At 38.8% G+C, this 25,016-nt stretch overlaps 1 protein-coding gene across 2 annotated transcripts in view; it reads right to left on the minus strand.

Moving 5' to 3' along the window:
• EXOC4 (exocyst complex component 4) overlaps positions 1-25,016 on the minus strand; it is a 739,217-nt gene that overhangs the window by 426,321 nt on the left and 287,880 nt on the right. The window contains exon 10 of one of the 2 annotated variants that reach the window (XM_084787373.1): positions 3,550-3,876. The exons of the other annotated variant lie outside the window; for it this stretch is intronic. Coding sequence (XP_084643499.1) covers positions 3,872-3,876 — 5 coding nt within the window. The 3' untranslated portion in view covers positions 3,550-3,871. Of the gene's footprint in view, positions 1-3,549; positions 3,877-25,016 lie in introns of those variants that run through there. 2 annotated transcript variants of the gene reach the window in all.

Here is a 25,016-nt window from a genome sequence, read left to right on the forward strand (position 1 = left end):
TGCAGTCACATCAGAAACCCTGGACCCTGTGTTAATTTTGTTACAGCTTTTAGTTCTCACATTTCAATGCAAAATCACTTCCCCCTGGAGAACGCCACTGATATTGGCAAGAAAGCACAAGGGGCTGCCACACAACTCAATCCCAATAACAACCAGGAAACTCAAGCCTCAGCAGACATCGGTAATCACGGGAAAACAGCCAGAACTTTAATCACCATTCTTTCACAAACAGCCAGGGATTTTAAAATGCTGTTATTCCAGGATATGACCCTAATACAGTGCTTAATCAAAGCCATTGCCAGTACAAGAACAACCTGCAGACTTTAATGAAATCCAATTTCATAAGAGTCAGTGTGTCAGCATCACGCTGCATCCAATTTAGAAAAGCTCATGTACACGCAATCAATAGATACAAATTTGTTTATGATTCCAAATATTACCTCTGAATAGGAGAACGTGAATGCATTCAATTACACAGGCACACTGATAGATATCCATGTACGGACACATCACTCCCCACGCTTAGGCATGCAGTCACACAAACAAGCTTATTTTGTCAACAAACATACTGGAAAATATGAACCCATAACACTGGTAGCCAGCTGTGTAGGCAGGTGCAAGATCTGGAGAGAATTGCCCTGGGCCTCAGATGATGGTGTGGAGACTTTCTTCTAAACCAAAATTTGGGACAGGCCATTTTCAGTGCCAAGTCTTGGCTGGCAACACACACAAATCCCAGATGTTCAGGAGGCTAGGCAGCTTGACTTAACTCTGCCACTAGTTCTATTTTTAGGCCCTGTCCTGGTGAAACGTAGGACATGATGCCACCTTGGGACTGAGCAGCTGCCTCCGTTGCTTCTGTAAAGAGGGCACAGTGGGGCCGCTCTGTATCCTGGAGGAGGGGGAAGAATAGGAAAGGCAACGGCAGACGCCTTCGCAGGCTCTCCACTCAGTCACACAGCTTCTTAGTGCCACAACTAGAAAGACTGCAAAAGAGAAGGCGGAAGCCACGAGAGGACAGAAAGGCAGGCGGTAGCACGGTGTGTGCTCCTTTTTATATTTTTCTCTACGGAATAAGAAGGAAGGGCTCCATGTATAACAGCTCAGAGAGATTTACAAACTATTACACTGGAAAGAAATTGATTTCTCATGATTTTTAAAGAATATATATATCATGGAGTGGGGTCCTTAAAAAATGAACACAGATGACAGATTCAGTAGATATTTCACCTAATCTTTCCACTGAAAAATGGAGGAGTTGCCGTCTAATACAAATGCCACCACTCTGAGTAAGTATTAGAGGCCAATCACACTAGCAATCACCAAGCTCAGCAATTCCATGAGTCTAAAACCCAGATCTAGAATCAGTTTACCCCTGACAGAACCACCTCAATCAAAAGGGAGTTGAGGAAAAAAAGAACATGGCAAATAAACAACTTTTTCAACTTTAATTTATTACTGTAATTATTTACATTATTATTTATTTTTATTTTTTTGAGTTTTTTGTTTGTTTGTTTGATTTTTAAAACAGGGTTTCTCTGTGTAAGTCACTGTCCTGGAACTGGCTCTGGAGACCAGGCTGGCCTCCAACTCACAGAGATCTGCCTGCCTCTGCCTCCCCAGTGCTGGGATTAAAGGTGTGCATCACCACTAATGTGGTTCATTTTTCAACATTAAAAAGATAACATATAAACAGAGCAAAGTAGAGCAATGAATTATATATTTTTATATTTCCATGAACTCACCCCAAACAGTCTTTAGGTGATTATTTTCAGGATAACTGATTCATAGCAAACCTGGTCTCTATTATATATTAAGTTTAACCATGCATTTCCCATCGTAATGTATGCATAGCTGGGTATTTCTACCTGACCAGCAAAGCTTTGGAATGTTAGGAAGCTAAGTCAACAGTGCTTAAAACAAGAAACCAACACTGGAAGAAGAAACCCATGCTTTCCCACCCAATAAACTGCAATATTCTAAAGCTGCTTCTTCTCTTCTCTACTACTACTACTACTACTACTACTACTACTACTACTACTACTACTCTCTCACACACACACACACACACACATACACACACACACACACACACACACACACACACACACATATATTGTGCTTTTGTTTCTTAAATTACAGATCTTAGAACATGAATGATGCTTATGTGAAAGCAAATGCTGAGACATTTTTGAAATGGTTTTAATACTTATTTGCCTGTACTTTAACTCTGGAAGTAGATGCTCCTCTCCTCAGTGAGAGCGAAACCATGTTTTCCCCCTCGGCATTCAGGAAAGGGGTGAACACTGCCATTCTCATTTCACCAAGTCTACAAGACAGCCCTTTACAGTAATGCTGGGACTCGGTGTCCAAACTGCCCTTACAATTATACTCTCACAGAGCATGACAAAAATCGAGGTAAAGTCATTCCAACTGCTGCCTTCACAAAGAAAACATGATGCCCAAATGGGAGGGGGGGGCATGTGCACAAAATCCAATGTGTGGCTACTAAGAAAAATGGTAGAGACTCCACTGACTATTTGAAGATCACAAAAAGTCATAGACTTCTAACTGGTCTATCATTACTTGAGTGTTGTTCAGGTAAATGATGTTAAATTGCCCATAAAAACCGTACCTCTTTCCTAGACACCAAAATAATGAAAGTTAAGTATTTTGCATGCTTTGAGCACAGCACACTACACAGAGCTTCATGGGAAAGATTTGGTTTCTGTTAATCTTAGCATGAACCAGTATCCAGAAAGTATGCACAGTAGATATGGGAGTATCATCAAAGACACGGTAAAGCATCATATTCACTGAGATGATAACCATATGATCATCTTTCAAACAGAAATTAGCTACAACTCTGCTCGAGGCAAGCGAAGGTTGAGGAGAAGTAGAAGAGAGTATGATGGAAGGGGAGAGAAAGGCATAAGGGGAACACAAGGGAAAAGTAATACACAAGGCAATATCACAAGAACATAAAAGGCAGCTTTATTCATGTTTAAAACTGGTGCTACCTCAGAAACTGAAGATGCTAAGAAGCCAAATTCTCTGCTAAAAAGTGAAGCTTTCCAAGGTCCTCACTATTGGACATATAAGTTCCACTACAATTTTTTAATCTTTGGTAGGTGAATAAAAGCAGAAAATGAATTTTATTAATTAGTATTGCCTTTAACCTATAATGAACAAATCATGTAGAGTAGCTGCAGATTAAAATTTGAGAGTTTGTACTTTTAAAGTGACCTTTTAAAACCAATTTTCACTTTATATTTAAAGTATAACTAGAGTCAGATGTTAACTGTTCATCAAAAGTACTCACTTGTTTTTTTTGGGGGGGGTTGTTTTGTTTTGTTTTTGTTTTTTTGTGTGTGTGTTTTTTCTACACAGGTTTCTCTGTGTAGCCTTGACTATTGTGGCCTGGCTCTGTAGACCAGGCTGGCCGCAAACTCACAGAGATCCGCCTGCCTCTGCCTCCCAAGTGCTGGGAGTAAAGCGTGCGCCACATTGCCTGCCTCTCACTTGCTTTTAAACTCCATAAAATTTGGTTTATAAATTAGTCACATGCTAAAGTTGCTCCAGAAATAATAAAAACCTACCAATGACTGATTCAAATGTTTTAACTTAAATTAAACCACATTTAAAATTCTGTTCATCAGTTACATTAGCCACATTTCAAGGAGTCAATAACATCCTGTAACAGCTGGTCACACTGCTAGGCAGACAGCCATGCACATTCAGTTCCGCAGCTTCTAAACGGTGGACATTCTTCTGCTGCTAATGTCACAGCTTTTAACAGGACAAGTGGAGGTAAATAGATTCCAAATATGAAGTGACTGCTCATCTGTCTTCTCACATAATGTGCAGGTGATTAACCTGGAAGGTGGAGCAGAGACTGTTCTTGTTACCAATAATTATTCTCCCTTGCCTGCTGTTTGAGCATCTTTGAATTACAACTGTGTAGGTGTCTCTGGTATATGTCATTCCTGTTTTATCCTTTCTGTCATTTCATGGATACAGTGACAACAATGGTCATCACTTTAGATCATGGACAGCCACAGATTGTATGTGTGTGTATACATTTCTCTTGGTGACAAGAACTGGAAGGTGCTGGACTCAAGAAGTGTGGTGTGACAAGGCCATCACATAAGTTTTGAATCACATTCAGTCTTTCAAATAAGGGAGAAATATCACTGCAGGAAAGGCCATTGTTATTCATCATCCAGCAGAGCCTAATCTGATTGGTGAATGGGTGCTCAGGTGAGCTCAATTGGCACAGCACTATTCATCAACCTTGATGCAAATGACTTGTCTGGTTCAGCAAAGAATATTTCATGTGGAATTGCTGGATCTTGAGGAAGCCTTATTCCCAGTTTTCTGAGATAGTGTCACATAGATTTCCAAAGTGGAGACAGCCTAAGTGTCCCTCAGTGGAAGAATGGATAAAGAAACTGTGCTGCATTTACACTATGGGATACTACTTAGCTATTAAAACAAGGAATTCCTGAAATTTGTGGAATAATGGATTGAATTGGAAATGATCATAATGAGTGAGTTAACCCAGAAGCAGAAAGAGAAAATGGTATATACTCACTTATAACTGGACACTAGCCCAAGGGGCATGACCCATGAAAGTCTTCACTTACCAGGAAACTGGGACAGAGAGAAGACTTCCTATTGGGACGCTAGGTGAGAGAAGCAATGGAGAATGGGGAAATAGAAGGATCCAGAGGGTCCTAGAAACCTACAAGTAGAACATTATAATGGGCAGAGATCGGCCCAGGGGTCTTGCTCAAACTATGGCACCAGCCAAGGACAATCCGTGCAGTAAACTTCGAACACCTACCAAGATCTAGTCAATGGACAAGACATTCTCCAAAGTTGAATGGAGAGTGAGGACTGACTTTCACACTCTGGTGTCCCATATTTGACCACATCCCCTGGATGAGGAGGCCTGCCAGCAATCAGAGGAAGATACCAGTCTACCAAGAAGAGACTTGATACCTTAGGAGCATATACATGGGGAGGAGGTCCCCCTCAGTCACAGTCATAGGGGAGGGGAGTAAGGGGAAAATGGGAGGGAGGGAGGAATGGGAGGATACAAGGGATGGGATAACAATTGAGATGTAATATGAATAAATGAAAAATATTTTTAAAAAAGAATATTTCATGTACACTAAAGGACACAAACATAAGTGGAAAACTGACCACCTACCTAAATTCATATTATTTTCCATGCCTTTTCTCTAAAGAACCATGGTTTCATTGTGGACAGCAGCATGGGCCTTGAAGGCAGGTCTATCCTTCTCCCCTTGCTAAAGCTAAACTTAGACCAACTGAAGTTAATGAGATGTGGGAAAATATCAAAGGACATGGACCGTTGATGTCCTAGAGCTCTTCACATGATCTGACAGTAATGAAATTTGTGAAGCTTTACATGTTGATAGCCATCTGGGCGCCAAGGTGAAAGGTCATCATTGCACCTAGAAACAGAGAACACTGACAGAGCAGGGAATTACAAACTTCCCACACAACAGCCACCAACAGTACTTCCTCCCATGGGCCCCACAACTCCAGCAGGAGACTTCTACTTTACCAAAGGTCATCTGAGTACTAGGAACCCTACATGGCTACATCAGAACACAGTCAACAGGAGCCATGGTGATAAGGCTCCACCAGAGCACAGCTATTCTACCACAGAAATCCCTGGATATTCCAGCACAAGCAAATGACCTTAAATCCAATCTTATGAAGATGATAAAGACCCTTAAAGTAGAAATGAATTAATTCTTTAAAGAAATTCAGGGAAAAAAACAAACAGGTAAAGTACATAAATATATCTGATACTTAAGAATAAAAAGAATAGTAGGAGAAGATTCCCAGGTTAAAGTCCCAGAAAATATTTTCAACAAAATCATAGAAAAAAATTTCTAGCCTAAAGAAGGAGATACCTAAAAAGATACAAGAAACTAACATAACAAAATATAGGTTGGACAAGAAAAGAAAGTACACCTACCACACAGTAATCAAAACACTAAATATTTTGTGTTCTTAAAGAAATAATTCTTAAAGAAAGAATATCAAAAGCTGCAAGAGAAAATGGGTAGATAATATGTAAAGGAAGACCAACTAGAATTACACCTGACTTCTCACCAGAAACTGTAAAAACCAAAAGAGTCTGCACAGATGTCTTAAAGACTCTAGGAGACCTCAGATACCAGCCCAGACTACTATACCCAGCAAGATTTTCAATTACCATAGATGGAGAAAACAAGATAGTCCATAACAAAAATCAAATTTAAATAATAGCTACCACAAGTTCAGCCATACAAAAGATATTAGAAGAAAAACTGCAACCCAATGAGGTTATCTATATATTGCAAGTAAATAATTTCACACCAGAAAAAACAAAAAAGGGAAACACACATATACAAAAACACACACACACACACACACACACACACACACACACACACACACACACTTCCCTACTACTACCATCATCAAAATAACAGGAATTAATAATCATTTGTCATTAATATCTCTCAATATCAATGGACTCAACCCCCTAATAAAAAGACACAGGCTAATATAATGGATTTTAAAACAGGATCAATCTTTCTGCTGCATACCAGAAACACACCTTAACATCAAAGAAGGACATTAGCTCAGAGTAAAGGGCTTGGAAAGATTTTAACAAGCAAATGGACCCTAGAAACAAGCTGATGTAGCCATTCTAATATGTATGAAAATAGAGTTCCAACCAAAATTAATCAAAAGAGTTGGGGGAAGACACTTTATACTGATCAAAAGAAAATCCACCAAGATGGCTTCTCAATTCTAAACATCTATGCCTCAAACACAAGCACACCAACATTTGTAAAAAGAAATATTATTAAAGCTTAAATCACACGTCAAACTCCACATATTAACAGTAGGAGTCTTCAACAATCCCCTCTCACCAAAGGACAAGTCATCCAGACAGAAACTAAACAGAGAATACTATCAGACACTATGACTTACACGATGTAACAGATTTCTACAAAACATTTCACTCAAACACAAAAGAATATACCTTCTTCACAGCAAACCTTCTCCAAAATTGGCAACGTACTCAGTCACAAAGCAAGCCTCAACGGATACAAGAAAATTGAAATAACTTGTTTCTTATCAGACCATGGATTAAAGCTGGATTTCAACAACAAGGGAAACAAGAGAAAGTCCACAAACTCAAGGAAACTGAACAGCTCCCTACTGAATGACCACTGAGACAAGGAAGTAGCAGAGAAATTAAAGACCTCCTAGAATTCAATGAGAAGAAGGCACAACATCCCTAAAGCTGTGGGACACAATGAAAAGGGCTCTAAGACTTCATAGAAGTGAGTGCTTTCCTAAAGAGGTTAGAGAGACCTCATACTAGCACTTAACAGGGCACTGAAAGCCCTAGAACAACAAACAAATGAACAAACAAACAAAACACACCCAAGAGGAGATGATGACAGGAAATAATCAAACTCAAGGCTGAAATCAATAAAACAGAAACAAAGAGAACAATACAAAGGATCAATGAAACTAATAGTTGGTTCATTGAGAAAACCAATCGGATATACAAACACTATCCAGACTAACTAAAAGTGAGAGAGAAAATATCCAAATTAACAAAATCAGAAGCTAAAAGGAAGACATAACAACAGACACCAAGGAATTAAAAAAATTATTAGATCTTACCTAAAAAGACTGTACTCCACAAAATTGGGGGGGGGGAATCAAAGAAAAATGGGCAAATTTCTTCATATCATTTACCAAAATTAAATCAACTCAGATGAACAATGCAAAGACAACTAAAAACCCCTAATAAAAAACAATAGAAGCAGTCATCAAAAGTCTCCTAACCAAAAAAAAAAACCAAAAAACAAAAAACAAAACTCAGAAACAGGAAATTTTTATTCCAGAATTATTCTAGACTTTCAAAAGAGAGCTAATACCAATATTCTTCAAATTGCTCCGCAAAATAGAAAAAAATTAACATTGGCAATTTCATTTTATGAGGCCACAGTCACCCTGATATGGAAACCATACAAAGACTCAACAAAGGAAGAGAATTACAGACCAATTTCCCCCATGCTGGCTGCTTTGTGCAGCCCCCGTACAAAGCAAAGTGCCTGCTCTTACTGCAGCTAGATGTGGCAAGGGGAGATACCCATGGGAAGCCTGCCCTTTTCTGAAGAGAAAGGGAGGAGTGGTTGGAGGGGTGGTGGTCAGAGGGAGGAGTGAATGGTGGTACAGAAGACAGGTGCTGGGGAAGAGGGAAGGGAAACTGTAGTTGTGCTGTAAAAAAGAGGAAAGAAAGAGGAAGGAAGGAAGGAAGGAAGGAAGGAAGGAAGGAAAATGTTATATAATTTAAAAACATATATTGCCAATTATAAATACAAAAAAATACATAATGGATATAACAGCAAACCAAAATCTGACTTGAAGACTAATAATTCTACTTAATACATTTTCAAGGCACACTTTGCACCTTTTTAAGATAGAGTCAGCAATTTATTGCTTTTTCACAAAATGAAAGACATGTTTCTGTCTTACATCAGAAAACAGCCATATCTCTCACAGTGCTTATCATAAAATGACGACACATTTTATTTTTACATTAGAAAATGAAATAACCAATTACCACTTTCTATTGCAATTAAAGGAAAAGAAATCAAAGTAGTCCAAGGACTAGGTTATCCAACAAATGGCTTACCTAAAGTGTATGGGATGAGGAAGAACTGAGGCAGACAGGAGACTTAGGAAAGACTAGTGGAGATGGAAGGCACGTGAAGAAAAGCGTACAGGGAGAGCACACCAGGAAGGGAGCAGCAGGCAACACGGATGAGGCTGCATCTAGTGGGCAGGGCAGGGACAAGCAGAGCATCACCAGAAGACACCATCACCAGATACAAATAGTCCCCTGTCACTTCTGAAATCGTGAGTCAAACACGTCTATCTCTTAAAGTTGCTTCCTTCACCCATTCTGGCACCCTCATAAAGGCCAAGATGCACATCCTTGAGCGGCCTCGTGTTTCTCGGTTGTTCTTCCCACACCCTAATCTGCTTCCCGGCTCTGTGTCTATCAGATTCTATAAAAACAAATGTCGGCTCCATAAAAACAGAAACCCATTTGCTCACTACTATGCTTATCACTCATGTCCGAAAGGCTGTCTAGCATGTGGTAAAAATGCAAGCATAACTGCTGAAAGGAAGAAAGGGAATGCTCTTCAAATGCAAGTCCCTTTCCTTTCTGTGCTTCATTTCTCATAAACCGCTCTCTTTTCTTCCATTTTACACTATACAAAATTTTGCCTGCATTATATGCAATTTTGCCTTAAAAAAAACAAACAAACAAACCCATGAAGACTCAGAAGCACGCGTTCTGCGTTAAGCTGGCTCTCCTTTCCTAGTTCTCTCTGTTCAGGCTGGGATAGCTCTGCCTCAGTGACATCCACAATACTTACTAATATATCAGCACTGGCTTATGGACAATCACTAAGGTACTATACAGAATCTCTACTTCTTGAAAGAACATTATTTTTATCTAATGTACAGCTAGGTGTCACCAAATACATTTTAAAAGCTATTAAGTTTTACTATGTACTTATGTAACCACATAAAATACAGAGTTAGATTAGAAATTAGAATATATTTTCATTTAATATTTAATTAAAATAAAAACAAACCTTATCTGTTTATCTTCATATGCTTAATAAAATACTCTGTGCATTGTTTTTAAGAACATTTTGTATTTCATATATTTGCTCAAAGCAGGACCTTCACCTAATTTTGAAACCCACTCAAAGGGGGTTGTAGCAAAGCAGCATGCAAGTGTGCGCCACCCGCTCTCAGTGTGGAGGCATGGGCTGAAAGGGCGCCTAGAAGCACAAGAGACTCCACAGGTTGAAAGCTTTCTCCATGAAGACCCAGCAAGGTCATTAAATGCACAGAGCTGACACACTTCCGCAGCTGTTCTAGATGCCGTTTCCCCAGACACGCCCATTCCTATTCATAATTACATGCATATTAGTGAGGCAACGTGTAAGACGGCCCACGGCTTATAGATCTGCAGCTGACGGAGCTCAGGCCCTGAAGGTTATGCCTGCTGGGGAAGGATTACAAGAATCATGTCAGAGAGAAAACACTCGCTACTGAAGGGAATGAAGAAATGGCGGGGTGCACACCAGAACAATACACCTCCACTGCCACTCGCTCCTTAACAAATCTCTTGTTGCCTATATGTGGTCCATCCTCCTGTGTCATTTGTAAAAATGAGACAGGCATCAGGGCCACAGCTGACTGCAGCTCTAAGTAATGACTGCTCACAGTATTTTTTTCCTCTCCTGGATTTTTACAACAAATGAGAATTGAGAGAATCATTAAGATGAAAATAAACATTTTCCCATTTTTAATATACATTTGAGTCTTAATGATATCTTCTCATTTAGTGGTTAGGCCATCCAATGTATCTCCAGATGTTCCCAGGGGTATGCATTTGCGACAGTACCACAGGGCTCAAAGACAGACTCAAGCCTACATCCTGTGATGATTTTTTTGGTCCAAAAGTAATTACAGGAGGAGAACATGAGTGTTTTGAATGGGAAAAAATTCAAATACTAGTTATCTGTAACAGGCTCACATTGCACGTGCAGGATTGCAAAATCCACCACGGCTACATGCCTATTTGTCTCTGCCTTGTGGCCAGAGTACAAGGACCTTTGACACTGAATGACCAATTCTGAGACCTACATTCATTCAATCCCTGAAGCTAAACCATCACATTTCATAATCCAGTGAAATCTCCATTATATTTAGGTCCTAGTGTGAGGCCTCAAAGAATTCACTTCTCCAAAGAGATGGTTAAATTGGATCATTAACAATTTCTTATCAGGAACTTAGTAGTAAAACAAAATTTTTACATAACTTCTCAGAGGTAAAGATGTAGAGTTGCTGATGACTACCGATGCATGTATTTTAAATTAAGTGATATCAAAATAGCTAAAAATGGTGTAATAAAGTACTATGTCTTCATTTTTTTTTCATTTAGTCACCCAATTTCATATAAATAAATGGAGCATATAAAGAAAACAACACTATGTTAATATTGTACTAATAGTAAAGTATTATTCCCCAAACATAAAACCTTAAGTGGGCAAGGAAAAAATACTGAAACAAACCCTTTATCTGTTTTTATGATGCCACTTAAGATTTTTAAAGGCTGTAGCAATGAAGGCCACAGAAGGAAGAAGAAGAAAGGGTAATCGCTCATTTTGTGTACATGATATTTAATTTTTTGTTCTAGAAATGAACTTTAGGACCTGGGTGTCATGAATCTAAATGCTACCGCATGACCCAGTTCCCAATGACTGGGCTATTACATTATAGTTGGATTTATGTATTTGAACAAATAAATGGTTTGTCCATGACAGAAGGCATTCCTGCTTTCCAGTAGATAAAATACACAATTTCCCCTAGGGGATGAATATGGAGCAAGAATACAAACTGAGTCTAACAATGGCAAAAATGTCAGGAAACAGAAAATGTCACATCCACAAGTGGGGAGGGGGGTGCTCAAACTTTGGTTAGAGCACAAGCACCTTTGTGTGTGTGTGTGTGTGTGTGTGTGTGTGTGTGTATGTGTTAAAATTATAGCTTACACCCCCACACTCAAAGGGGGAAAACAAAAACAAAATCTGCTAGAACTAATCATAGTATAGTATTTGGTGCAGGATTTTTTCGTCAGAGTTCAAAATAAAACAAATAGTAAGAATGCAGATTTTAAATTCATCACTGCAAAAAATTTAACTCTTCTAAGGATAAATTTACTTTGAGAAAACGAAACTCAAATAACTGAAGAATAAATAAGAACTTCACATCCTAAGCTCCTGTTTCTGATCTCAATTTCCTGTAGGGTACGCTGGCATCTCAAAAGATCTAGGCAACAAATGTAACTGCTGGCTATGTGTTCTACCCATCTGATTTTGTTGATGAACATAAACAATGATGCTAAAACTTGGGCATTTTACTACATGATATTTGTTCAGTGTGGCACGCAGACACCATGTAAGAAGGGCAAATAATGTGAATGATGTGGCTGATGGCACTATCCTACCAAGGTCATGCTAGTTCAGGCCAGCATTCTGGCACAGGAATGCTAACTATGTTAGCATGGAGGGCAGCATTTCCAACCTGAAACTAAAACAGTATCACAATCAGTCAAAACTTCCAAATGACAAATAATAACACCTGATTCTGGCAACTACCTCCAGCCCTTTGGGTTTTCATTTTCAAATCATGAAAGTCTGAGCAAATAAAAACTTAATAAAACAAGAGCTAAATATTTAGCTTCCAAAGAACTTCCTATTAAATATGAAGTACTTGACCTTTCCATCATTTCCAGCTGAATATTTGGATACAGTACCAATTCCTTGTCATTATGATATATCTCTACTTCAACAAAAACTGAATGAGGACTACAGAGCTAATAAAAACTGTCCCTCAGATCAAGGAGCCCACAAAGGAACTAAAGAGAAAGCTAGTGAGGCCTACACAACAAGGAATCCAACAGTATGTCAGAAGGAGAAAATAGAGCATGCACTGTGCTTCTGGCTTTCTTTAGAGAAAACACATCAAAGGCATCATCCCCTTACGATCTACCTAGAACTCCCACCTCTTGCTTTTATGAACTTATGTCTGCCTTCTCTCCTTTCACTTTTAAACCTAGCACATCGTCAAATCATTTTTCTAGATGATAAACAAGCATATACACTTGCACATGGGCTTTATGATAGCTTCTTTGATAGCTGTTATAAATGTTCAGAGTAGTGCCAAAGTAAATACTGGTTGAATGAACAAAATGAGTGAATGAGAAATACATAGTTACACTGGCTAGAAAAAAATATAACGCTGTGCTACACATCGTGCTTTATTATTACTGATAATAATAACTTAACTCATAGGTGGCCTGTTTTAGAAATATTAAGAAAAATTGCAGGTGTTCAGTAGGTTGAGGCATGGGGGTTGACTGAGTTCTACTATGTCTTGGCTGCAGTCTTCGGTGAGGACAGGATGCCTGCATTGCCTATGGCATGAATATGTTTCTGTACAGGAGTGGAGAACCACCAAGTTGCCTAATGAGCATATTTGCCAGGATCAGAAAATCAAAAACAGATACTCATAAAATTACTGCAGTGGAAAGACTCAAATGGTATATACTCACTTATATCTGCATACTAGCCCAAGGGGCATGTCCCATGAAAGCCTTCACTTACCAGGAAACTGGGACAGAGGGGAGGACATCCCATTGAGACTCTGGATGAGAGAAGCATGGGAGAATAGCAAAGTAGAAGGATCCAGAGGGTCCTAGAAGCCTACAAGTAGAACATTATGATAGGCAGATTTGGGCCCAGGGGTCCTGCTCAAACTAAGGCACCAGTCAAGGACAATACAGGCGGTAAACTTTAAACCCCTACCCAGATCTAGCCAATGGTCAGAACAGTCTCCACAACTGAGTGGAGAGTGGGATATTACTTTCTCACATACTCTGGTGCCTCACCTTTGACCATGTCCCCTGAAGGGGGAGACCTGGTGGCACTCAGAGGAAGGACAGCAGGTTACCGAGAAGAGACTTGATACCCTATGAGCATATACAGGGGGAGGAAATCCCCCTCAGGAACAGTCATAGGGGAGGGGAATAAGGGGGAAATGTGAGGGAGGGAAGAATGGGAGGATACAAGGGATGGGATAACCACTGAGATGTAACAAGAATAAATTAATAAAATAAATAAAAATAAAATAAATAAAAATAAAAATAAATTACTGCAGTGTCACAGAAAAGTAGCTATACAGGATTTGCCCGTAGCTCTGCACATGATAATCACTGATATTTAGAAAGGTGCCTCTGTATGCATGAGTGAGAAATGTGAAGAAAATGGAAAATAGAAATATAAATAAAAAATGGAAATATAAATTAAAGGCAGACATGAAAATATGGGAATGAAAATTAGAAAGAAGTACGAGGCCAAGAAGATGGATCTGCAGGTCCTTTACAAGCACACCTCCAAACCTGACTGCCTGAGATCAGTCTTCTTCCATGTGGTGGAAAGAGAGCTGACACCCATGAAGCTGTCTTCCCAGTCTCCACATGTGCACTGTGGCATGTGTGCCTATGTACTCACATAAACATATACATAACACACAGCACATGAATGAATGAGCCAGTTAATCAGGTAATAATTTTTTAAACAAAGGATGAAGTATTACACAACAGAAGGAATCTATAATTTATGGTGAAACTAACATTCAAAAATATATATTGGAGCCTTGTATGCTGCTTTTTCATAAATGGACAGTTTCAAATGTTTGACTTTCTGGACAGAACTTTGGTCATATGAGAAGTTATTTGGAACACTGATATATTTAATAAATAAAAGTATGAGAAAAATTTAAAGGCAATATAAAATTTAAAATTCCATCACTAACAATCCTTAAAATACAGTGAGACACATTGTTAAAACAAGAAAGAGACTATTTGGCAGCTATTATAGGAAAAAATGGGTGTGTTGACTAACATGTCAGATACTGCCGAAGAGAACCTTCAAAATCAGATGCTTTGTTGACAGAACAAGGAGGATGCAGAAGATTGGAGATGATATGGAATAACTGCAGATAGGCATGGGCTCTTCTTCATCCAACATGGCCAACATGCTCAGGACCCCAGTGTTTTGTTTTCATTTATTTTCTCTCTTCATTATTCCTGAGAATGGCCGCACCATTCCATTGTCAAGTACCACCTGAATATTAATAACAGCTTACAATCCATGCTTGGTTCAGTTTGCTCCTCTAGCTCTAGGTTTTACTTTTTTATCCCACAGACCTCAAATACAGAAAGTTCTAATATGAGCTCTTCTTTGAATCATGCCCTTCATGCTCCAAAGCAAGACTGCACTAGCCACCGGGAATCCTCCTAGACTCTCCTCCCTGGCCCGCATCAGCATCCTCCTAGGTATAGCCACCATACAGTTCAGACACAATTCAGCATCTCTAACAGGAACAGTAGCAATAATATTAACTTTAGGCACCAAGTCCTATTACCTTTGCCAAATTTATCAATAAATCTCTTGTAAAACTCTGACCATGTCATTGTTCTGTTTAAAACCTTTCATTAATTTCATCACTTCTTTTTTTCTCAGCTAGCACCCTTCAAAGGCTACCAATGCCTCTAGGAAAATAGTGCTATCCTTTCTACAACATCTTGGGGTTTTCAAAATCATATCTTTCCCCTATATTTTCTTCCAAATTCCTGTCTCTCTTTTCTCCTCCAACCATAGCACTGCCGGAACTGCTTATCTTCCTCTAGATGCAGCAGGTCCTCACACTTCTTTATTCTGTGTGCTGTGAGACCTTTTCTTGGGAATCTCTGTGCAGTATCACAAGCCAACTGCTACCCACTGTCTGAGACCCGGCTTAAATCGTTTCTGCACCACCTTCTACAGCACTCAAGTGTCTCTGCTCTAGTTTCCCATGTGGCATAGTTAGTTTGTCTGCTGCTGTGAAAAGTCACTATGACATAAGTCAGCTCAAGGAGGAAAGCATTTATTTCAGCTGACAGCTCCACAGCACAACATCAGAGAGAGTCAGAGAAGGAATTCAAACAGGACAGGAACCTGGAACAGAAACTGAGGCAGAGACCATTGAGCTGTGTTGCTTACTTGCCCCCTCTTAGCATAGTCAGTCTCCTTTGAGAGGTGAGCATTAATCATTATTTTATCCTCCTAGAGCCTCCCCACCTGCCTACCCCTCTGTCTTTGAAAACATGAAAGAAAACCAAAACAAGCAAAAGACCTATAAAACAAAAAATGCTAAAACACAGCAAAAAGAAACAAACAAACAAAGGCAACAAAAATACCACTGGGTCTATTTTCTGTTGGCCAACTACTCCTGGGCATGGGCATGCCCTGAAATGCGATTGATACAATGCCCAGTAAAAGTCTCCTTAGAAAACTAACTTTCCCCTTGCCAGCAGGTAACAATTTTAGACACCTTCTTAGTTAGGGGTGGGGCCCTGTGTTCCCTTCCTCCTCTCCGTGCTGGGATGTTTTGGCTTGAACACATCTTGACTAGGTCTTGCATGTGCTGCCACACACAGTCTCTGTGAGCTCTGGGAGCGCTGCTGTGCCTGAAAACACAGTTTGCTCAGAGTCATCTATCACCTGTGGCTACTGCAATCTTTTCACCTGCACGTTGGAGCTTCAACAGAAAGCGATCAACCTGCTCTTTTACAGTACTCTGAACTTTCTCTGAATGGCCTTTTCTTTGAGTATATGCTTATTATTGATATTTTCCTGATTCTTGAAACATCAATTCTCATCCCCATGCTGCATTTTCAATGCTATTTAAGATGCATGGTCAAAAAAAAAAAAAAGATGCACAGTCATTCCTAGGATTCTGAGTGTTATTCATATTCACACTGAAATGGCATCTGGTCGTCCTTGTACCTGTTAACAACAGTCCTTAAACTTCCACTTCCCACCTTTCTTCTAAAACTGAAAAAGTGCAGTGATTACAACTGCATAAAGACAACTGGTATAAAACAATCTTATTTGACTAAATATGTTGTGAAACCTGTGTTAAAGAAAATTGGAAAGCAGTCTTTTATTTTGCTTTGATATATAGACTTCTATACCATCCATCGCTCTATAATGTAAGGCCTATTAACAACCAGACTGTGAAAATTAAAGCACACTAGATGTGTGTGTTAGAAGTGCTGTTCTTGACAAACACTGGTAAAAATATTTGACAAATCAGCCTTCTTGTCTGTAAAATTAAGCTTCTTGTGGGATCATCTCTTATCATACTTTGCAACCCACTTGAAATTTCCAGGCAGCATTAACAAGTCAGCATTGCTGGTGGGTACAGACACTTTCTGATCTAACATCAAAAGCAACATTAAAAAGTGAAATAGTCTTCACAGGCTCAGCATCTGCCTTAAAGCAGATATTTAGAAATATATAACCAGAGCATGGCTTGGAGGAGATTTCTACCAGGGAATCCAGGAGGAGAGAGGCCTTAATTGCCTGCTTAAAAGGTCCTAGCTGGATGTACAGGTGTATTCACTTCAATATCCGTTTGAACACTTACAACTCATGGGGTAAAATGTTTAGTGCCTGCTGATATTACAAAGATAAGGGCATGTGACTTATACAGTATGTGACAGAAATCAACATTCTGCAGCATGCACTCATTCGAAGGTATCCTGTTAAGAGTGGCTGTAAAGAGGACCTACAGGTGTCCTAAAAGGGTGTCCTGGAAAGGAGGATGGTACACCTCATCTAAGACCTGAGTCAATGTTAAGCAATATTTGAGGAAACAAGGAGGATTAAGAAGAATTTTCAATTTTGTTTTATACTTTCAAAATTGTTCAAATCTCTACAATAAGGATACGTGATGTCTACAACTTAAAAATCCGTGTATTAAAGACATTATAACTAGCGTTGATGAGATTTGGAACAGATAGAACCCAATGGATCACTGGTTGGAAAGTGGAGGAAAAAGTGCCAGTCTATGGAAAATGCTAAGAATGTGTGCCCCCAGAGCCCAATAATACAACTTAAAGTATCATATGATTCAGCAAGTCTACTTCGGATGAACTCAAGGAAGAAGAAAGCGGGGTCTCAAACAGGTATTTATGAACCGTATTTCTATTTCAGGATTACTCGCAATAGCCAAAATGTGTAAGAAACCCATCAAAATATATTTTTTTTAAAGATGTGGTATATATGATGAGAGAATATAAGGCAGTCTCCCAGGAAGTAATCTCACATATCTTACAGCATGGATGATCCTTGAGAACTTGATGCTAAGTGAAACTGAGGTGAGAGACAAAAGGAAAATCTTGGGGGAGCTAAGAGAATCCCCTCACCCAGGAATCAGCTAAAGCCTACTGACAGGAGAGAACCAAGAATTTTAGCACAAGTAAAGCCTTACACAATGGCTTACAGTCTGTCTCCCTTCCCAGCTGTAAATCTACAGCCTTCTAGTACCCCCACTGGAAATATTATTTACAGGAAATGAAAATATGCTAAACCATGTGTGGCCCCAGTGACTATGGTCTTTTCCTTATCAGATTTGATGAAGGCCGTGTCCAGGGCCATCCTATAATCTCACTTCAAGAGAGGTAAAGGGAGAATGTTTTTCTAGAAATCTTTTGAGCTGTAACTTGAAAATTACAAGAGGTCTATATGGCTAATGCTGACAGTTAACTGTGATTCTCCTTTGAGGAGCCCATACCTACACTCTCTGTCCTTTCTAGAGCTGGAATACAGATTGTATGAGTAAACTGCCATGTGTTGTTTGTGCTTGTTGAGCGAGGACTCAGAACAAAAAACAGTGTTATCTCAGGTACCCTCCAGGACTCCCTGGAGCTGGCTAGACCTCTCACACTAATGGGGTGCAGGAGAATATCAACAACTAATAGTATTACAAACTTTGCACAGTTAAGAGCAGCTTATGAGAAAAACAAATTCCAACCAACATTCCCACTGTTTACGCAATGGTGTATAAAGATCTGCAGGACGCACAGAAACTTGTGTGGTGAGGCAGCTCTACTCTGGAGGGAAGTCTGTCAGGAGCTTGAGCATGTCTCTGTTAGTAGCATTTCTCCTGCCATTTCTGATGCATTTGATCATGTTTTATATCTACCTGTTACTATTATGTGTTTTATTCTTGCGTTTGTCTGTCTGCTTCACATAGAACCCTCCTAAAGGGAGCTCTGCTCCACACACAGCTCTGACTCAGGAACTCTGGCTGCTTCTCTATGGAGCTTCCTTCCTTCTCCTGCAGACTGTAAGCACCAGACTTAAAGTGGCTTTTCTACCTATCTACTCCTTGGTATCTGTTCTACTACATTTGCTTGCTGCATAATTAATAAACTCACTTATTCAAAACTGAAAGTACAGCTACTGTAACTTAAACCTTCGGACAGAACAGGAAGTATATTCATACTGGATATGTCTTTCTTTCTGAACGCCTTCCTTTCTCCTGAACCCTCATGTTTAAGCCTGCATGAAACCATTTATAATAAAACATTTCATCCTCTTTCATTAGCCCTTGCCCTGACACGCCTTTCTACCTTGAAGCTACAAACCTTTGTTTGGCCTGAGTCTAGGCCCCTAAATTCTAGGTGAACTCCTCGGGACATAGAGGGTAGCGGAATGAGCCAGGTCTTTTCCCCTCAGTTGTAACCAAATATGCTAGGCCTAGAAACACAAATGTTGTGTTGTTCACATGAAACCTAAAAAGAACAAATTGATAGAGGCAGAAAGAATGGTGGTTTCAGAGCTACCAGGAGGAGTGAACAGGCTGGGACTGACTGAGGACAGCTGGACTTTGACAAGCCATAAAGAATTCCAGAGGCAGATGACACTGACAGCTGGACAATGAAGGTAATGTAGTTCAAATTACTCCAGAATACACCTTAAAATGAGAAAGAAGAAACAATTTGTATTATACATGATTTACTACAACTTACAACATAAAGTTAAAGGTGAGGATGTCACTAAACGGGTCACTCAAGGCTCAGGGGTTTCTTTCCCAGGGAAGGAAGGAAGGAAGGAAGGAAGGAAGGAAGGAAGGAAGGAAGGAAGGAAGGAAGGAAGGGATGGAAGAAGGAAGGAAGGAAGGAAGGAAGGAAGGAAGGAAGGAAGGAAAGTAATGAAAATAAACTATACAAAATATAATGCGGGTGAAGACTACAGTTTAAGAAAAGCATTTTAGAACTCAAAGACATTCTGTTCACATGACTTACTCTGTATACAAAATACCCTTTTTATCTCAGAAGAAATGATGCATTATGTAAATAAACAAATTATTTGCGTATGTCAGGTACTACATTTTCATTTCAGAGTCAAAAAAACAATATATTACACTGTGAGCTTAAGTATCCCGTCACTGTTAATCAAGTTTAAATGAAACCCTTTATGGATGACTAGAGACCTAAAACTGAAGTATCAGTACACTATTAATATTTTAATTGACTATGAATATTCATAGTCATTTATTTCTTTAAAGAACAAGATAAGATAACTTAATTATTCTAATATGCAAATTCCAGTCCTGACATGACATCTTACCTTCATCTACATTACAAAAACACTGATGCATTTTGGGCCTATTCATTATTAATGGCCTCCTAGAGTTTTTCAGGTTAGCAAGAGCTACTGAACACAAGCAGCATCTTCTCAGATGGGAGCAAAGTAATTGTGGTGTTACAAAGTCATCATGCCCGGAATATCTCAAAGAGTTGCATTCTATTTTTTCCAGGGGCCCAAAGTAATTTCAACACCATCCCAACAACTGTTCTTCACTATGAGCCTAAGAGAATAGACAGAGTGAAGGCCTATTAAACATTTGGATTTTTGCTGCTTTCATGGCCAGGGGAAATTCCAGATCTAATTCAGGTATGTTAAGAACTTTGACAGTCAGACCTATAGTTTTATGGGAGCAATAATGCACTGCTTCAGTTTTCAGTCACAAAAACATTTATGCAAGCAAGTTGCTAGTTCCCTGAGGTAAAAACAACTCTTTTTTTATGCACTAGGACAAATAACCCACTAATGCAAAGAGCAATCAAAAGTGCATAACCATGTCAGTGTTCTCCATAGCTGATAATGGGTCAAAAGGACTATGATTTCAAGTTAGCAATGGCAATGAGAAATGCCATGGTAAAAAGTCAGTGAAAAATAATTTTATTGATTTGAGATATAAAAATAAATGTCCTCAGATCCAAGCCCTATATGCCAACGGAGAACAAGGAACTGGATCTATAGTTGTTCAATAATTAGCAAACCTGAAAGCTACAATCATGGCTTTGCAGTCAACACACAAAAATAATTCTGCATGTAGCTACTAAGGTAAATCTACAGGGAAATAATGAAAATTGCTCTAGTATTTAAGAGACGAACCCTATAGAAAAGGGGAAAGATGAGACCAAAGAACAATGAAAAAACAGAAGCCTCCTTTTCTTCAATTTCTGGGTAACAATCCCATTATATACAAGATAAATATAATTTGAAAATTGATAACAATTTCATGTGTGTATGTATGTATACATACACAATATATATATATATATATATATATATATATATATATATATATGTGTGTGTGTGTGTGTCGGCAAAAATCTGTATTTACAAATTGGGGGATATAAAATGAATATGTATTATATTCTGAAAAATCTCTAATCTCTGTCATTTGATCTACATCTGATTATGAACACTGACTAGTGCACCATGTACAACTGTGTTGGTGTTTCATTATGCAACAAGGGGCTTCCAAAAAGACAGATGGATCCATCTTGGTTTCTTCTCTGATTCTAAATTCTTGTTAATCATAAATATTGCATATGCAAAACCAAACTACCAGGTTAATTTGCTAATTTGATAAATATGTATGTAACTTGTAAAAATTTATGACTTATAGAAAATAAGAGTTCTATAATTCTATTATTAAAACATGACTGAAAATGTTGATAGTAACTATGGAATTGGGCTGAGAGTGAGTACTTGTGACTTTTCCCAGGCAAACCACGCAGACATGGGTGTGACAGGAGGCAGCTTGACAATAAAGACTGTAAGGAAACGAGGAGAGCTGGGTTCCTCTAAAGCTCCTCAAATGACGTGTAAAATCTGGCACAAATCTCTGAATAATCTTGGGCCTCAGTTTTTCTTGCCTGAAATGAATTAAAAGTTATTTCAAGAGATCTTTTAATGTTATAATAATCACTGGGATAATTAACAGAAATATTTGTCATAGTATTGGTAGATGGAGGAAATGACTGTGATGATCTTGGGAACATACAAAGTGATGTATTTAGAGTTTTCATAAAGGAGAATGTTACTCAAGCAAAGGGGAAAAAGGGGCAGAAACAAACTTAAAACTTTATCATTTCTTTGCTACCATTAAAAAATCTAGTGATTGTGTGAAAAGAAAGAAATGCTTAAGAATAAGCAGAGATAACACATTCTCTTTTCCTAATCTATAATATTATAGGTAAGAAACAGAGGGCCTTAGAGGAAGGCTGTCCCACTCCATCATTTTTTAACATATTCCTTTTGAACTATAACTACCATACACTAACCTCTACAGGGGACGACCAAATCTAAGCTTTCATGCCCACCATACAGAAGCCTCTTCTTCCTTGCATTCAGTCAGGAAAACACACATACTATCCTGGCCGTATTCTTTCACACACTCACACAGTGAATAACAGACTTGAAAGCAAAAGGAAACAAGTAAATGACTTAATCTTAGCATCCTTTTGTAAGCATAATTAAACGCCCACATTCATCATCATAAGAACTGGGTGTTACAAAAAAGAATGTTTTGAAAGTGCTGATATTGCAGGGCTTGGAAGTGCATGACCCTAATCCCAGCACTGGGGAGGCAGAAGCCCGGTCTCTGTGAGGCCAGCTGGTCTGATAGTGAGTTCAAGGCAGCCAGGGATATGTAGAGAGACCTTGTCTCAAAAAAAAAAAAAAAGTTGGTGTTTAGACTTATGTTGAATAGTATTTGTAAACGGTACTTCATATGCTATCTTCTCATCACTTGGTCATCAGTAAAGTGAGGAAGATGAGCACCTTAGCCCTAGATCTCCCGCAGTTCTGTTCAGATTTGCTGTATGGAGAAAAGCATTTGACTATAAAGACCTCAGTTACTCTACAACCACAGAGAGGCCCATGCCTTCTGTCACCATGCAGACGGTGACTCTTCACTGAGATGGGGTCCAGATCCCATTTGTCCTCACGTTCCCTTAGCTTTTCCTGGATGGCACATAGCCTTGGAAAACCAGCCTTGGAGACCTGCAATTATCCGGGATTTCCTAGCTTTGTTCATTTTGATTTTGCTGGTTGCTACTCAATCGACCAGCAAAAGCATTAATATAAGAAAATGCTTTATACAGTTCAAACTTAACTCACAGATGCCCCTTAACAAACGGGTTAAGTGACAGTTTTTAATGTGCAATAATGGACTGCATAATGAGAACGGGGCTGTGATGGAAACAACAGATTAAAGTGAAATAGACATGCCAGCCAATCACTTTCTTAAGGTGTGATCTGCCAATTATCTCAACCAACACAGACCCTAATATTATCATTCCAGGCCATATGTGTAGTTCTTGGGCAAAAAATAAATCTTTTAACAAGTCTGTAAGAACTGTTGGCACCCATTCATGACAGCATGCGCTAACATCTTGAGAATTTTCATTATTCCAAAAAGGATACAAGGGGGGCAGTAGAAGAGGTAGGAGAGAACCCAACCACAAACGTGAGATAGTTGTGGGTCCAAGACTGATGAGAGAATCCAAGGGATTCTTTTTAAGTCTGCTCGCAGACAATAAGGAAAATGCTGGCAGTGCTCCCCGCTCACGAGCTGAAGGATGCGGAGGTCCAGAACACGTTCAGTATTCACTGTGCCCATCTGTTCAGCAGCACAGTCGCCGAACAGAACGAGCAATTACCAAAGCCCCTCTCAGATATGATCTGTCAACCACATCCAGTCCTCCTGCCAAAAGAAATCAGAACTGAGGAATGCAAAAACAGACTGCCCTTATGGGACCAAGAGAAGTTCATTTGAGATAAACTTAAAAGTAAAGAAAGGAAAGCAAAGGGGGAAAAAAATCAGAGGACTGTTTTAAATATATACTAAAATATTTTTAATTGGAAACCATCATATCAAAGCAATATGAAAGGAGAAATGCTCTATTATGACTTACACCAGCTTTGCTATATTATATTTATTAAAAGGTTTATTTCAAGGAATAGTTGTTTACTCTCAGAATTGGTATATTTAGGAAAAAAACATATTGAATTTAGCCCTCAATAAAGGCATTCTATTATCATATCCTGCCACCAAAGCAGAAGTTTTTAATTAGGAAACTGTTTCAATTGAGAAAATAACCATTAAGTGTTTTCAACATCTGAATCAGTATAGTATACGTGATGGATCATATTTAAATTGAAGAGGGCTCTTATGAAGTAATGGCTTACATATCATAAGCCAGTGTCTCTCTGGTTCCCTTTATGGTTGACTATTACTTTCAACCTACAGCTAAGAGCTCATAAGCACTGTTGCTACCACAGTATGCAAATGTTCACTGAGGTACACACAAAGGACCAAAATTAGAAAACCGAAATATTAGGTATATAATACACTGAGATAAGGTGATATGCCTTGGACTGTGTTTTAGTAGTGAGCCAAGGAACTCACAAAAAATAAATCAAAATAAAAGAAAGAGTAAAATACATATATATTGACTTCACTAGGTGAAAAGAAATTATTATAATATTCTTGGCTAAGAAGCACATATACTTCTTTCCTTATTAATTGGTACACACATAATTGTTTCATCATTTTGTGAAGCCTTTCTTCAATACAGGCCATTATAGACATATTCAATATAGATAAAATGAAATAAGCAAGCCATCCATTTCAAAACTGCTACCATTTTTATTCTAATATGATCTTCCAACAACTATTTTCTAACAGATCTCTCATCAACACTAGAAATAAAATATAATTTTAATTCTCATGAGGCCTTTAGCTTTTCACTAAAGAGCATCATGTAGAGAACAATAGAGAACAAGGACTCAGTTTATATAGGTGCAAAGGGCAAAGGAAAATTAATAATGAGAGCAAAGATAATGACAAGAGAAGAGAGCAGCCAGCATGAGACAGCAGTACCACGAGGGCAGCAGTGATGCGGCTGAGAAGCAGGAGTGTGCTGCCCATGAGCTCCATCTTTCAAGAATTCACTTCATTCATGAAACGTATAAGATTCCAAGACCAAGGCAGTTATCACAGGCAGGCGAATGGCTATCTTGACAGATTCTCCGCGCATGTGCAAAGCACCATTATTTTACTTTTTCGTTGGGGAAAAATATTCATCTTAGAACCAAAATTTGTCTATTTAAGAGCAAAGGTTT

This window comes from Acomys minous, assembly GCF_964271855.1.
Source record: "Acomys minous genome assembly, chromosome: 6".
NCBI classification, from domain to species: Eukaryota; Metazoa; Chordata; class Mammalia; order Rodentia; family Muridae; genus Acomys; species Acomys minous.